General features: G+C 38.9%; 1 protein-coding gene and 1 pseudogene across 3 annotated transcripts in view; one reads left to right on the top strand and one right to left on the bottom strand.

The window, feature by feature from the left end:
* Nucleotides 1–9,643: 9,643 nt before the first annotated feature.
* Nucleotides 9,644–10,028, bottom strand: LOC308509952 (protein LDOC1-like; annotated as a pseudogene). The gene has a single exon. The product of its transcript is annotated as a protein LDOC1-like (transcript).
* Nucleotides 10,029–10,685: 657 nt separating this feature from the next.
* AKAIN1 (A-kinase anchor inhibitor 1) overlaps nucleotides 10,686–17,461 on the top strand; it is a 96,992-nt gene continuing 90,216 nt past the window's right edge. Inside the window, exon 1 of one of the 2 annotated variants that reach the window (XM_081078644.1) lies at nucleotides 10,686–10,818. In XM_081078644.1, coding sequence (XP_080934770.1) covers nucleotides 10,701–10,818 — 118 coding nt within the window. In that variant the 5' untranslated portion in view covers nucleotides 10,686–10,700. Of the gene's footprint in view, nucleotides 10,819–11,126; nucleotides 11,570–17,461 lie in introns of those variants that run through there. The other variant, XM_081078643.1, reaches the window with a different exon arrangement.

The raw sequence follows: 17,461 nt of genomic DNA, 5'->3' as shown, positions 1-17,461 counted from the left end.
AACCCACAGCTAACATCATACTCAATGGGGAAAAGCTAAAACCATTCCCCCTAAGATCAGGAACAAGGCAAGGTTGCCCATTTTCTCCACTTCTATTCAACATAGTGCTGGAAGTTCTAGCCACAGTAATCAGACAAGAAAAAGAAATAAAAGGCATCCAAATTGGTAAGGAGGAAGTAAAATTGTCATTATATGCAGGTGATATGATACTATATATAGAGAACCCTAAAGACTCCACCAAGAAACTATTAGAGCTGAGAGATGAATTTAGTAAAATAGCAGGATACAAAATTAATATTCAGAAATCAGTTGCATTTGTACATACCAATGATAAAATATCAGAAGGAGAAATTAAGAAAACAGTTCCATTTACAATTGCTCCAAAGACTATAAAATACCTGGGAATAAATTTAACCAAAGAAGTAAAAGATCTGTACTCAGAAAATTATAAGACACTGAAGAAAGAAATGAAAGAAGACATAAATAGATGGAAACACATTCCATGTTCATGGATAGGAAGAATTCATATAGTTAAAATGTCCATACTGCCTAAGGCAATATACATATTCAACGCAATTCCTATCAAACTACCTATGGCGTTTTTCACAGAAATAGAACATATAATCCTAAAATTTATATGGGACCACAAAAGACCCCGGATAGCCTCAGCAATCTTGAGAAATAAGAACAAAGTGGGAGGTATAACGATACCTGACTTCAAATTATACTACAAGGCTACAGTAATCAAAACAGCATGGTACTGGCATAAAAATAGACACATAGATCAATGGAACTGAATAGAGAGTCCAGAAGTAAATCCATGCCTATATGCCCATTTAATCTACGACAATGGAAGCAAGAATGTACGATGGGGTAAAGACAGTCTGTTCAATAAATGGTGCTGGGAAACCTGGACAGACATATGCAAGAAAATGAAGCTGGACCACCTCCTTGCACAATGTACAAAAATAAATTCAAAATGGCTTAAAGACTTAAATGTAAGATCTAAAACCATAAAATATCTAGAAGAAAATATAGGAAAAAACTTCACAGACATTACCCGGAGTAAGATTTTTACTGATGTATCCCCTCGCGCGAGGGAATTAAGAGAAAAAATAAACACGTGGGATTACATCAAACTAAAAAGTTTTTTTACAGCAAAGGAAACCATCCATAAAACAAAAAGGGATCCTACTGAATGGGAAAGGATATTTGCCAATGATATATCCGATAAAGGATTAATATCACAAATCTATAAAAAAACTCAACTGCAAAAAAACAATCCAATTAAAAAATGGGCAGAGGACATGAAGAGACATTTTTCTAAAATGGACATACAGATGGCAAACAGACATATGAAGAAATGCTCAACCTCATTAACCATCAGAGAAATGCAAATAAAAACCACAATGAGATACCACTTCACCCCAGTCAAAATGGCTATCATCAATAAATCAACAAACAACAAGTGTTGGCGCGGATGTGGAGAAAAGGGAACGCTTGTGCACTGTTGGTGGGATTGCAGATTGGTGCAGCCTCTATGGAAAACAGTATGGAGGTATCTCAGAAATCTGAAAATGGAACTACCCTATGATCCAGTAATTCCACTCCTAGGCATCTATCCGGAGAAATCCAAAACTCCAATTCAAAAATCTGTATGCACTCCTATGTTTATTGCAGCACTATACACAATAGCCAAGACATGGAAACAACCGAAATGCCCATAGGTAGACGACTGGATTAAGAAACAATGGAGTATTACGTAGCCATAAAGAAAAAAGAAATCTTACCATTTGCAACAACATGGATGCAATATACATATTCAACGTTAGAGAACATTATGTTAAGCGAAATAAGTCAGAAAGAGAAAGACAAGTACCATATGGTCTCACTTGTATGCGGAATCTAATGAAAAGAATAAGTGAATGAACTAATCAGAAACAGTTCTGGGGACAAAGAGGAAAAACTGAGGGTTGTTAGATGGGCGGGGGGGTGGGGATAAGGGGATAGGTGAGGGGATTAGAAAACATTTGGTAACCACAAAATGGCCTCAGGGTTTTTGAAAAATAATTTGGGGAACGTAATCAATAATGTTGTAAAGATTTTGTAGGGGATCTGATGGATACGTGTCCCATTTGGGAGACCACCTCAGGGAAGATGTAGATGCTTGATCAATGTACTGTACACCTGGAGCTGAACAATAATGAATGCCAACTATAATTTAATATATATAATGTGATGGCTCGGTGCAATGTCGGAGGGATAGTGGAAGGGGGAATGGGGGCAGGGGGTCCACAGTGTGAGGGATATAAATGATGAACGTCTAAGTATTACCTTGTCTTGTGCACCTGAAACTAATAAAAAAATAAATAAAAAAACAAAAGAACAAAAACCAAAAAACATAGATACACAGAACACACTGACTCCTTCCCCAAGGGAGACAACTTCAGAATATTTTTGAATGTCTGCAGCCTGCTACAGTTCAGGGTCTGTGCATCACATACAGTCCCTTACTTTAGGTCATATGTTGCTTCTTGTGGTATGATAGTGTATACATGAAAAGATATACATGGATATGGATAACCAAGGATATCGCAACAGAAATTACCATTTGGGAAATGGGAAGAGGAGAAAATAGCAGCAATCACTAGTCTATATCAATTATCAAATACCTCTGAGCAGAAAGTGAGAATTCCCTCTCCTAGTAAAGGAGTGAATTCTTTGCTTAGCTCATTCAGTGATCCCTGCTTAAGCTCTCTTGTCCATTGTCCTTTGTGGTTCCTGTCTCTGCTTTCTGGGACAGCCATTATCCTCCATGGTTGCATCTGAAGTAGGCAGTGGGGAAGGACCCCTCCACGCTGTCTATAGTTTGGGAAACCTTCTTCCTGCTGGTGTAGGTTTTCAGACCCATGGATTATTTTTAGTAGTTTGATGGTCACAGGCCAGGATTGAAATTTCTTTTGCAAAACAGTTCTCTTAAAATTTTGTCATCTTCTGGTTTATTTGCTTTCAGTTAGTTTCAAGAGTATTAGTAGCCTCAGATAATATCTAGATAATTTTTAAACTTGAAGACTTTGGAATTTTATATACTGGCATCTAGTCTGCCTATTTATTCTCCCCTGTCCCTCCCCTCAATATCACACTCCTTCAAAAAAATGTTGGCTTTCTTGAGACATTTTGAAACAATAGGTAAAACCCACAATCTGATCTTTGCCGGGTCCTACTGACTGGCAATTGCTTAAAGGAAAGTACTCGAGAAAGGGTTTGGGTAATTTAATTGGATTAATGCATCCCAATTTTTACCCCCCTTCCTATATATACCCTTTGTCCTGAAATATTGCAGGGCCCTTGTACTCTGGGGAGGACATTCTGTCCAGTGGTATACTGGTAAATGTTCAAATTGGAATCTCAAAAAAAATGTGTATATATTCATATAAATTTTAATAAAGGATATGTAGCACACAGTTCACAAATTGCTAATAAAATATACAGTACTCTATTGTAAATTCCACATAGCCCATTCTTACAAAATGCTTTCTTTGACTTTTGCTTAACTATCTTATCTGTAGCCAATTTATGGTGGTAATTAATGAACCAGTATAGTTCCAACATGAAGGTTTTTGATATTTTCATTGATAATGAGTAAGAGGAAAGTGAAACAATGAAGAGGTAAGTTGGAACTTAAATTGTTTGTCAGTGAGGCAACATCTTTGCAAAATTGGATAATAGTTTGCAAATACAGAATATTTCCTTAATTTTTTTTTTTTTTTTGGTATTGACAGTGTAATGGCTACAGACACAATGCTTTAAAATTTAATGTGCAGTGCATTATTGTTTTCTCTATCACTTTCTTAGGCTGGGCAATCAACAAAACAATAACTAAACCCGACTTGTGTTTGTCCATTTTCATGGTATAAAAACTATCATAGCTGATTTCAGGCTACTAGTGGACATAACTAAAACACGATATATTTCTATCAGACACAATAGCTGCAGTAACCTTAAGAGCATAGAAAGTAATAAAATATAAGAAAGTAATTAAGATGTCATAAGTTTTGAATATTTATTATCTTTGTTTTAACATAATTTAATTGTAAGAATTAAATTTTAAATAATGGCTATGTTTAACAACTAGCTTGCCAAATTCATGAAAATTTAACAATAGACTCTTGCGAGCTGGTAAGAGTTGGCTCCGGCATATCTTAACCTTAGGTAGGCCATAAGATTTGCTTTGACCAATGGGCATTAATAAACATGACACAAATGGAAGCTTGGAAAAGTGGTTGCATATTACTCTTGCTTTTTGATCCTCTGCCTTAAACACAGGAACATTTCCTGGTTAGCCCGCTGAAGGATGAGATGGTGGAGAGGACCGAGTACCTTTTTTGTCTCAGCCAAGGTCATTCGAAACCAGCAGAGCAGCTGACCTCAGACATGTGAGAGTCCAACCAAGATCGGTGACCTAGACCCTGCAGCTGACTGTGGATACAAGTGAGCCCAGCCAAGACCAAAAGAAGCACTCACTCACCCACCTATTCATGAGTTAAATAAGTGACTATTGATGGTTTTAAGCCACTGAGTTGTAGGATATTTGGCCATAGTTTCATCTCATAAGACTATCTCCTTGCAGTCACTGATGGTAACTGCTTCTCTTTGGGGGATAGGAGTACTTGTATTTTAACTCTTTCAAGGCTTCAAATTCAGGGCTTTTAGTCAGATTAGACTGCAGGTCAAGGTCAAGAGAATACTTCCTTAGCACAGCTGTATTTCCGTACAACCCTACCTGCAGACTCGCTTACTCTAGCCTCAGTTTATCTCTTTCATTTTAAGATTGGCAAGGAGCCAGAAATAGGAACATTCTGGATTTTTTCTACCATTCTCCCTAATCCTACATTCTTATCTTTGCCTTCCAAGACACAGCACATGGAAAAGTGATCCATTGCTATCTGGATTTGACCACAGACTCTAACATCAAAACCCATACCATCTACTGCCTGACTGTCTCTATTAAGCCAATGCTACATTGTTCAGTTCTTTTAATATTTAGCTTCCCAGTCCCAGCTACCACATTCTTTTTTGAAAACAGGAGAAACACATCATATAGGAGGAATATAAGTCCAATATTACTGAAGAGGTTGGAGAGCATTCCAATAGGAATTCATTTCAGGGCACTTACAAATAAAACAAAAAAACAAACCAAAAAACAAAACCCCACAGAAGTTATGTCAAAGTCAAAAAGGTATTCCTTAAACCCTCAAACCAGCATGCTTCATAAAAATTCATACTTTTTTTTTATAGCGGATTTCTATGTAGATGATTTGTATTTTGTTGAGAAAGTGGTGATTATCATGAGTCAGCATCAATTCAATTATAAACATGCCTATCGAGTTAAACTCATGTTTCTGTAGAATTACTGGCAAGAGAGATGGGACATGCTTAGTGTATCTCAACTTTAAGTAATTTGACCAAGTCACAGGTATACACATAAGTAAAATGGAGAAATATGACCTAGATGGTGATATAATGAGATGGAATTGCAGTGCTTGAAATTGTTCCCAAGCATAGCAATCTGGTCTCTGCCTACTCTTTAACAGCATCTCTAATCATCATGCCTCCAATTTTGTTGAACTACCTGCAGTTCTTTAAATGTATCATATTCTCGTACCTCTGGGCTTCACATAAACTGGACCCCTGCCTAGACCAACGTTTTCCTCCCCTTCCCCTCATTCCTATTTATCCTTTGCATTTCAGCGTTGGCAACTCTTAGGAAGCCTCCTCTGACTCCCTGCCTTAGTCAGCTCAGGCTGCTATAACAAATACCATAGAGTGGATGGCTTGAACAATAAGTTACAATAAATTTTCTAAAATGTTTTTTTTTTGTTTTTTTTTTTGCACCAGGAAGAATTAAATATATTTATTTCTAATTTGTTTTACCTGTACACCAACAGCATCAGCATCACTTAGGAACTTTAGTTAGAAATGCTAATTCTCACCCCACCTAGACCTAGTTAATCAGCAACTCTGGAGATAGGACCCAGCCATTTGTGTCTTTTATAAGCGCCCTGAGGCAATGCTGATGCTCCCTCCAACTGGAGAATCAGTGTGGAGCGCTGTTGACAGCAGGCCATTTTAAAAGGATCTAGGGAAGATGAAGGATTTTATTTTACTTTAATTAATAGTTATGTGAAGTTTGCATTACATAAGTCGTCATCTGCTCTGTTAGCACATTACCTTCAATTAATTGGCAAGAAGTTAAGATGTCTGAACTAAAAATATTAGATGAATCTTAGTTTAGCCAAGACAGTGAATCTTAACAACTTGCATCATGGAAATAAAAGCAAAAGCATTATAAAAAACTTATGCTTATTTGGTTCTAGATCGCAGTCTCTAATTTAATATATGAAAAGTTGCCTGATTTTTCTGGTAAATCACAAAATGCTCAAGTAAAGCCATACAAGTCAAACTGAAGAGAAACAAGAAAATTGGGCAGTTTTTTCACATGGAACCCTTCTTGTGAATCTACTGGAGGATGAATCTATTCTTTATCACTGCTCCTCAATTTTTATGCAAATTGAATCACTTGAGGATAAAAAGACACCCTCAGGGAAGACTCTTGAGAGCAGTGGCTGAGGAATGGTGGATTCTTCCCGGTGCATCAGTTCACACAAGCAGTCCAGGCAGTGAGCCCCACTCCCTTCTCAGTATGGGCCAGAGCCTGCCATGGACCTCAGACAGAGGAGCTTCAGAGCCCCAGCTGAAGTTCTAGGCACTAGGCTGAGCTGGATTACTTGGAGCAGTTTGAAACATTCTCCTATGAGTCTACTTTGAGAAGTCTTTTATACGTCACATTTGCCACACTACTGAGACACCCTAATAAACTGGTTTCTGTGGCCCCGGAGACAAACAGGATTCATAAAGCCAAGCCTTCCTGAGGAAGTCCACCTAAAGCAAGGCTGGTGGCATTTGATTTCTTAGGAGTTTTGGATATTCCTGTGATGGCCTCTCCCCCAGGTCTCCTCGGTCTGTGGGCCTGCCTCTGTCCATTGAGCTTTTTGTGGATGTACTGCAGTTTAGCCAGAAGGACCTGGACATGGCAGTTAAAGCCATGCAAATGGAGAACCTGGAATTGCAAAACCAATATGAGGAGCTTCACGTGAAATGCCCAGAGATGGGGAAATTATACACAGATTCTTAAGGACTGTACCCTAGGTGATGGAGGAGGCTCAGAAACGGAAGGAGCTTGCCAAAGTTGAAATCTAAGTTTGAAGAAGTATCAACTTATTATATACATGAACACCATGAACACATCTTTCTCTGATCTTTTCAAGGGATTTGAGGAGCATAAAGAGGGGATTGAAGGCAATGCCAAGAATGAAGAATGGCTGAAGTGTATTGAGGATTACATAAGAATTCAGACAGAAGGTCAAAGACACCAAGCATGAAAGGCCTGAAGAGAAGAGAAACGCAATCTAGCAGATGAGGAAATTGCTCAGGCCCAGAGGAAGGTCCCAGCGGCCTACTGGCTGTCTAGGCCAGATGAAGAAACATTCCCTGGAGGTCACTCAGTAGAAGACTAAAGAAAACAATGAGTCGATCATAACCTGTTATGACTTCATTTTAGATCTGGAAAAATCAGATGTGGAAGTCATTGACCAGTGACCTCTCCACCCCTTTCTCTCTGTGTAACTGTCTGTAAGCAAGCCCCACATACTTTCTTCTCTCATTTTTTCTTTTGGAGATTTAAGTGATCCTCAACAAAAAAGAGATAGCTATAGGAAATTAAGTATGAGATATTTTGACTTTTGAGTTACTTTTTTCATGCTGTATTTAACTTATTAAGTGTTGATCCTGACCTTTCATTAGAAAGTTTTTATATCCTATCAAATATGTGCTCTTGTGAGGTTTATTGAAAAAAAATTTGGTGCTATATCCTATGGGTTTTTTTACTATGGGAAAAATACTGCTTTGAAATTATCAGCCAATAGGCCCAAGATTCAGTTTATTTTGTTAGTACATATGCATTGCAAAAGTGTGGTATATAAGAGATCACGTTGAGGGGCCCAGTTTCCTATGAACTATTGTAATGTTAACCAATAATAAAATAATTGCTATAATCTGTCTTTACTCCCATCTCACAAAAATATAATTAGGTTTTTCCTATGGTCCTCAGGTATATAAATTGTCCATGAAGGAGACAGTAATGAGTTTTCTGAATATGAAGATGTCTAACTAAAAGATACAGTGGTACCTCGGTTTTCTAATGTAATCCATTCCGGAACACCGTTCCAATTCTGAAATGTTCAAAAACAGCCGACAACTAGGCCTCAGAATCTTGCATTGAGCGGAAGCTGCATGACATGTTCGACTTCCCAGGTGTGTTCAAACACCGAGGCATTGACTTCCGGATTTATGGCGTTCATAAACCAAAATGTTCATCAACGGAGACATTGGAAAACCGAGGCACTACAGTATTTCAGTGAGACTATACTGACTACCAGAAATGATAAAACCTATAGACTTAAGGAAAGGCAGTTGTGGATTTTTCTTCTTAGAGGGTTTCAAGGACCCCTTTGTTTAATAGGCGAGTTCAGATCCTTTTATTCCCCTTCTTTGGCCTCATCAGAGAAGCACAGAATTTTGAACCACATGTTAATGATCAAGTAATGCCTTTCATTACATAAGAAAAACTGAGGCCAAGAATGTAAGTTACAAAAAATGAGTGAGCTAAGTCATTTAATATAAAGAAATAAAGCCAAGTTCAAAGAATGCACCATCCCCATTTTTTTGCCACCAGTTACATGCATTTTTAGAAACACCATCTTCACTAAATTCATCAGCAAACATAAATATCGCTCAAGTGGGTTTGTAAACTGCATGTGTTCAACATATATAGTTAAAACTATGGGGTGAAAAGTTAAAAAATAGCCATAAAAAAAAGAATCAAATATGCCACTCATTGCACACAAAAGCATTTTACCAGATATCAGAAAATACACTTTTTTTCTCAAAATAAACTTGTGTTCCTGAGGACATAGACTTTGACTTTATTCATCTTTGTTTGGTAATGTAAGACATATATGGTAATATAAGACATATATATGTTTAAAATTTATAAGTAAATCCTTTTCTCATGTATTGTCCAGTACCTGAATTTCTCTGACCAAAAAGCACAATCTGTGAGATTCTTGTGATTTCAAAACAGAAATGGGAGCATGTGGAAAACTGTTCTTGGGGGGAGAAATGTCAAAATCTGGCTGCCAGGCACACTGACCCTGGTGCTCTTTCAGGGCCTGAGCTTTCCAAAGCAGTGTCCACGGCGTGTGGCACACCCGGGCACTTCCTAGGTTGCTCCGATTTTCAGAGACCGTCAGCAACATCTTCAGAAATGGCAAGTGGTGCGATCCTGGGCGGCTCACTCAATTTCTAACAGGCTCCCAGCCTTTGGCGGGGTTGCTGGGCAGAGCGCAAAGGCAGTGGGCTTAGGTGGGTAAGTACAGGCGGCCGCCAAGTTTTCTAGCCAGGTCGGGCCCAGCTGCTGAGACCCAGCGAGTTCCTCGTGAATCGAAGCCAAGCAGGGCCGGGTTTGCGGGGAGCGCGGCGGCTCGCGGTGGTCCCACCCGAAACGAGGGGTCCCGGCGGTGTCCTACCGCTTCCGGCCGAAGGCCCGTTTCAGCGCGTCCACAAAGTCCTCATCGTGATCTAGGATGGGGCTCTCCCTCTCCACGTAGGGGACTACCTACCCACTCTTCTGCCGCCCCAGAGAAGCGGCTGATTAAAAAGGCCACCTTTAGCGTGTCGTTGGAAAACCTGGCCTCGAAGAACCGCACGTAAGAGGCCGCGTGGCTCACAAACCCTGGGAGCTGGGCGGAGGCACCTTTGAACGTTTCGGGGAAAGCCACGGGCCAGGCCGGCGGACGCACCTGAGCCAGCAGCGTGGCTTTCTCGCACCGCAGCCGCCGCACCGGGTCCATGAGCTCGTTGTTTTTCCTGCGCAGGGCACGGTTCTGGGTGAGGAGCTCCTGCATCATCGCTGCCGGCGCGGCCGTCCCGGCGCCGCGCGCCCCGCGCCCCTCCGGCGGCGTCACGGCTCAGGCGTCAGCGGAAGTGCGCGTCGGGAGCCGGCGGCCCGGCCGTGGCGCTGTCTGACGTCCCCAGACCGGCTGGGCCCAGCTCCGAGCGCGGGGGGGCAGGTCGCCGGGACTGTCGGCCGGAGAAACCGCAGCGGCACATCTGGAGCAGGCAGGGGAGAGGAGGAAACCTGGACTAAACGGGGCGAAGCTACGGGCCCGCGCGCCGCCGCCGGCGGAGGAATCGGACTGCGTGGCGGCGCACGCACTTCCGGAAGGCTGTGTCCGCGGGGCGGGGCGGGGCCGCAGGTGCTTAAAGGGACCGTTGCCCTCCCGGCAGCCTCGCCTCCGCGAGGCCGAGGGTACTGCCGCTGCTCCCGGAGGCGCCCTGTAGTTCTGATGTTTATTAAGCTCCTTATTCTTCGCAGTTCACATGTTGTGTCCAAGGCCTCACAGCTACGAGGAGGCAATTCTAATAACGCCCGCTGTGCCTCGAGAAGAGACTATTTCGTGGCGCTTCCAACCTGACAGTACGCTAGCCAGACACCTTAGAGCATCTCATCTACCCCACCGACCCCAACTCGTGAAGCGCATGTTTTTGTTTTCGTGAGGACAAAAGTCAGTTCGGAGAGGATGCAGACTTACCCGGGCTACAAAGGCGCTGGAGCAGTGGGAGAACGCTTCCTAAGTGTCAGGTCTGTGAAGACGAACGGACACATCAGGAGATGGGCAGGGTCCTTAGGCAGGAAAGGTACTTGTCCAGATTAATGCCGTTTATGTTTATATTAACGAAAGGAACAGATAACACCTGGTCCAGTTGAGCCACTATTTACAGGCACTAGCTGAGAGCACTGCTTCTCTCCTGCAGTGAGGCTCTGCTCTGACCGCCTTCCTGCCTAAGCAGTCTCCTTTCTTCCCGTCAGTGTGCTGTGCTAGTGGAAGAAGACTTCAACTGTGTGTGAGTGTGTCTGTGTGCGAGTGTGCGTGTGTGTGAGTGTGCGTGTGAGTGTGCGTGTGCGTGAGTGTGTGCGTGTGAGTGTGCGTGAGTGTGCGTGCGTGAGTGTGCGTGAGTGTGCGTGTGTGAGTGTGCGTGAGTGTGTGCGTGTGAGTGCGTGTGTGAGTGTGTGCGTGTGTGAGTGTGCGTGAGTGTGTGCGCGCGTGTGAGTGTGCGTGTGTGTGAGTGTGCGTGTGTGTGCGTGTGTGCGTGTGAGTGTGTGCGTGTGCGTGTGTGTGCGTGTGCGAGTGTGCGTGTGAGTGTGTGAGAGTGTGCGTGAGTGAGTGTGTGAGAGTGTGCGTGAGTGTGTGCGTGAGTGTGTGCGTGAGTGTGTGTGTGTGTGTGTGTGTGTGTATGGCTGCAAACAGCAGTTTGGTAAGTGATCACCAGCGGCATGTTGCCTTACCGAGGGGACGAACCAGAACCGTTGTCAGGCTCTGGCCTCCGGGTCTCTGTTCCACTGTCCAAACTGCAGGCACTCAAAGATTGATTCCGTGGACCCTGCCAGGTTAGGAGCCACCTGAGGTAAATCTGTGGGTAGCAAATGTCGGGAGGGGATACTGCTGTGTAACGCAGGGAGTCAGAAACGCCACATCTTGATGAGTAGTAACACTTACTTTAAAGAATATAATTTTCGGCGTTTTAGAGATGAAAATTAATACCTTCTGCCAGCTTTCTTTTGTCATTTACATTGATATGATAGGTTTTGATTGTGACTTTTTAAATTGATTTAATTGGTTTACTTTTATTTGGTATTTTACTGTCGGAGGCTACTTTGTATTAATAAAATATGTTTCCTAATGAAACGGCAGGTCATATATTGTGTTAAAAATACTTTCAAAAGCAAAATACCAAACTATTTGATATCAATTATTTAAAATATATATACACCTCAAGAAAAAAGTTATACAAGAAAAAAGTGTTTATCGTTGGGAGGTAACATTTTTACTTTCTATGTCTTTATTGTAGAACATTTTTGAAGTGACAATTGATTTTATAATTAAAACAATAAAGTTTATTAAAAGGAAAGAAAAAATTTAAGGAAATGTAAAAGAAATGCATTCTCTTTTTAGCATATTAATTATCTAAAGGGAATTTCTGAAACTACAAAGGATGAATGTAGAGCTTAATCGGAACTGCATTTCAGATCTCAGTCTTAATCTGAAGAATCTTTTTTAGCTAAAAATGATTTTTTTTGGTAAGGAAAAAGATAACATCATATTTAATTCATCAAAAAAAGAGAAAGCTATTTACTGAGTCTGTATAATTTAGGGAAGTTCTCGGGAGCTACAGATAGTATCAGAATGTCATTTAAAGTTTCAGAGCCAAAATGAACTCTTGTCCTCAATAGGCAATATAAAATTAACCCAAATACAAGACTGGGCAATCATGCTCAAAACCCTCAGGATGTACCTGTTACTACCTCATAATGGCAACATACATTCTTTTGCATATATTACATAATACATTTAAAACTTGCTAGGCATATGATAGATGCTCAGTAAATATGTAATGTATATATTTAAATTATGAAACTTTATACTAAACACCTCTGAATCTATGATCCAGATTAAGACTTAGAATGTTAAATTTACCACGCGGTCCTTCCCCAATCTCATCATCCCCAAGTTAAACAGTATCCTGAAATGTGTGTTAATCATTCTCTGGCTTTTTAAAAAACATGGTTTTATATCTATCTATACGTGTATATGTATTTGCATAGCATTGTTTATTTCTGAGCTTTATAAAAATAGTATCAGACTACTTTATATTTCTGTACCTTGCTTCACTAATTCAATAGTATGTTTCTAAATTTCTTCAAGTTGTGTCATTCATGGAGCATTAGTTCATTTCTTTGTATTGATAATATTACCACTGTATGAATATGTCATAGTTCATGCCCATTTGCCTGATAATGGACATTTGGATTGTCACCAGCTGTTTGCTGTTGCAATCAATAATATGATTATTCTTGTACATGTCCCCTGGTTCACATGTTAAGAATTACTTTAGGGTTTATATATAGTAGAGTAGAGGGCATGCGAATGTTAAACTTTACAAGGTAATGCTACATTGTTTTTAAATGGTTAATTTTAATTGTTTTAAATGTTTTTAAATGGTTGTACAAATTTATACTTTCACAAACACTTGGTATTTTCTTACCTTTTAAATTTGCCAATCTAGTAGGAATAAAATGATATCTAATTGCTTCTATTAATTTACATTTTCTTGATTACTAATGTGTTTGAGCATCTTTTCATATATTTTTTTGACAAACCATTTAGGTTTCTGACTCTTTGCCGTGCTTGTTAATGCATTTACCCTGTTTGGGGAGGTCATTTTTTTTTCTTACCAATTTATAAAAGTTTTTTCTATACTCTGGACACGATCTTCTTCTTGCTTATGTGGATTGAATGTGTGTTCTTCAAGATTGCAATTTGCCTTCTTACCTTTTTTGTGTGTCTTTTGATGAGCAGAAGTTACTATTTTAATTTCTTTAAATTTATGCATCTTGTGTTTAACATTTTTAAATGTCTTTTAAAAAAAACCTCTCTCAATCCCAAAGTCAGAAAAATATTTTCCTATACATTTTTCTAAGTTTTAAAGTTTTACCTTTTCAATTTAAGACTTTATTTGAAATTGAATTTTGTGAGATAGGAATCCAATAGTTTTTTCTTAATGACTGATCATTTGTTTTAACAATATTAAACAGCCTCTCCTTTCCTCACTTGTTTACTCTGCCATCTTCCTAATAGATTAAGTTCCTATATATGTTTAATTTATCCATTTGACTGTATTTCCACAAATACCAAGATGTCTTAATTTATAGAGCTTCATAATAAGTTTTTATATTGGGTAGGATAGGTCCTGTTCAGTCTTACTGGTCTCCTTTAGGAGTGTCTTGGCTATTCTTGGGTCTTTGCCCTTTTGTATAGTTTTACAATCAGTTTATTGAGCTCCTATCAGTCTACTTTACCATTCCGACTTCTTTTAAGAATTTCTCTTTGACTTTGGGGCTGAGGTTTCACTACAAAGTGTCTATGAAAGGATTTCTTTCTATTTAGTTTATTTAATAAATTTACTGCATCCTGTATCTGTAGATTCCTGACTTTGGTTCTGGAAAATTTCCAGCCATTATATCTTCAAATATTGCTTCTCTTTCGTTCTCTTCATTTTCTGCAGCTAGGTCTCATATTAACTGTGTGTTAGACCTTATCACAGCTTCTCTTTTTCTTATCTCATAGCTACCAGATCCTTGTTTCTCTCTGCTACTTTTGGGTAAATTCTTTGAGTTATCTCATTTCACTAATTTTCTTTTCAGTTACTTTAAATCTGCTGTTTAACGTATCCATTGAATTATTAATTTTGATAATTATGTTTTTTATTTCTAGAGGTTTTATAAAAATAGTTATTTTAAGAATAAGTCTAGCTATTTTGACCATCTGATGTCTTTGGATATAGAAATTATAACAGGCAACAACTCTTAGTTTCCTGGTCCATGTGAGTTATTAAATGATAGAGCCAAGAATTAAATTCATGTCTGCTGGACCTGACTCCAAGAGCTATATCTTTCAATTGCACTAGTGTTTTCTACACTTCAGTTATATAAACAGCACCTTCATAGTTTTGACAGGTAAGTAATGTATTAATAATTGGTTAAATAAATGAGTATATGCATTAATATGTTAAAGCCCTTCCTTAGAACAGTGCCTAGCAAATAGCAAATCCTCAATAAATGTCATTATTTTTAATATTTTTATTTAAATCAACTTTATATTTTTTAAACTTTACATTTGCCTTATCCTAAGTAATAGTGTCTGTGACATTATAGTTTTGATGTCTAATTTGTATTTATTTTTCTGGAATGGCCATAAGAGCTGTAACCGTATTACCCTTGATGTCCTGAATGTCATCAAAATGTCTTCCTTTCAATATTTCCTTTATCTTTGGGTAAAGAAAGCGGTCATTGGGGGCTAGATCAGGTGAGTAGGGAGGGTGTTTGAATACAGTTGTTTGTTTAATGGCTAAAAACTCCCTCACAGACAGGGCCATGTGAGCTGGTGCATTGTCGTGATGCAAGAGCCATGAATTGTTGGCAAAAAGTTCAGGTCATCTAACTTTTTCTTGCAGTCTTTTCAGCACTTCCAAATAGTAAACTTGGTTAACTGTTAATCCAGTTGGTTCAAATTCATAATGAATAATCCCTCTGTTATCAAAAAGAAGTTAGTAACATCATTGCAAAAAATTCGTGAACTTAATTGTCTAACTTGTTATATTTCAAATAAAAATTTTTTATATCATCATTATTACCTGTGCCACATAAAAATGCAAATTTAGCAGGCAGTCAATAAACTATGTTTGAATAAAATTTTCTTTAATTTTGTTGCTATACTAAAGAATAGTCAGTAGCTAAATGTTCATCTCCTGTCTGTGTGACTTAGAGCAATTTAACTTTTTCATACCTCAGTTTTTCTTCTTTAACTTGAATGTAGTAATGGCCATACTTAAGTTTAAAGGAGGTATTGTATATAAAACTTTTAACACAATATTTGATATACAGTAAGGGCTCAAAATGTTAAATAGCATTGTTACCGTATTTTAAAGTCTCCCTGAGGAGAAATTCTAAAACTTCAGGAACTTAACACTTGAATAATTCTCCTGGAAGTTAATAATCTATATAAGGGGTATTACTTCAAGGATCTTTTTTTTTTTTTTTTAAAGATTTTTTTTTTATTGGGGGAGGGGAACAGGACTTCATTGGGGAACAGTGTATATTTCCAGGTCTTTTTCTAAGTCAAGTTTTTGTCCTTTCAATCTTAGCCGTGGAGGGCACAGGTCAGCTCCAGGTCCAGTTCCTGTTGCTAGTTGCAGGGGACACAGCCCACCATCCCTTGTGGGAGTCGAACCGGCAACCTTGTGGTTGAGAGCCCACTGGCCCATGTGGGAATCAACTGGCAGCCTTCGGTGTTAGGAGCACGGAGCTCCAACCGCCTGAGCCACTGGGCCGGCCCTCAAGGATCTTTTCTTTGTGCATAATTTTTAAAAATTGAGGTGAAATTCAAATAAAATAAAATTAACCATTTTAAAATGAACAATTAAATGGCATTCAGTACATTCACAATGGTGTACAATTTTATTGCCCCCAAAGGGAACCCTGTGCCCATTAAACAGTTGCTTCCCATTCCTCCCTCCTCACTGCTCTGGTAACCAACAATTTATTCTGTCTGTGTGGATTTTCCTTTTTGAGGTATTTCTTATAAATGGAATGATACAATATGTGACTTTTTGTATCTGGCTTTCACGTAGTTTATGTTTTCAAGTTTCACACATTGTGGCATGTATTAGTACTTTGTGCCTTTTTATGGCTGAATAATATTCAATTGTAATTATATATCATTATTTGTTTATTCATTCAGATTGATGAACATTTGGGCTGCTTCCATCTTTTGGCTCTTGTGAGTAGTACTTCTTTGAACATGTGTATATGTGTTCTTGTTTGAGTACCTGTTCTCAATTCTTTTGGGTATATATAGGTACCTAGTGGTGAAATTCTTTGTTAGATGGTAAATCTATATTTAACTTTTTGAGGAACCATGAAGCTATTTTCCACAATGGCTGAACCTTTTTACATTCCCACCAGGAATGTATAAGGGTTCTAATTTCTCAACATCCTTGCCAACATTTGTTAGTTTCCATTAAGAAAAAAAGGTATAGCCATTATAGTGGGTGTCAAGTGGTACATCATTTGGTTCTGATTTGCATTTCCCTCATGACTAAATATGTTGAGCATCTTTTCATATATATGCTTGTTGGCAATCTATATATCTTCCTTGGAGAGATACCCATTCAGATCCTTTGCCTGTTGTTAAGTTGGTTTCTCTGTCTTTTTGTTGTTGAGTTGTAAGAGTTATTTATATATTCTGGGTGTTAGACACTTGTCAGATATATGCTTTGTAAATATTTCCTCCCATTGTGTTGGTTGACTTTTCACTTTCTTGATAATGTCCTTTGATGCATTAAACTTAAAACTTCATCCAGTTTATCTATTCTTTTGTTGCTTGTGCTTTTGGTGTCATATCAAAGAATCCATTGCTAAATCCAACATTATTAAGACTTATCCTTATGTTTTCTTTTAAAAGCTTTGTGGTTTTAGCTCTTGTACTTAGGTTGTTCATATATGTTGTTAATTTTTGTCTATGATATGGTGTTAGAGGTCCAAGTTATTTTTTTTGCTTATGGATATTGAGTTGCCTCAGCATCATTTGTTGAAAAGACTACTCTTTGTTGAATAGTCTTGGCATGCTTGAGAACATCAATTGACCATGGAATTATAGGTGTATTTCTGGACTCTCAAATTTGTTCCGTTGATCTATATCTGTTTATATGCCACTATCACACT

The sequence above is a fragment of the Rhinolophus hipposideros genome (genome assembly GCF_964194185.1).
Source record: "Rhinolophus hipposideros genome assembly, chromosome: 17".
NCBI classification, from domain to species: Eukaryota; Metazoa; Chordata; class Mammalia; order Chiroptera; family Rhinolophidae; genus Rhinolophus; species Rhinolophus hipposideros.
This window is presented reverse-complemented; position numbering and strand designations above follow the sequence as displayed.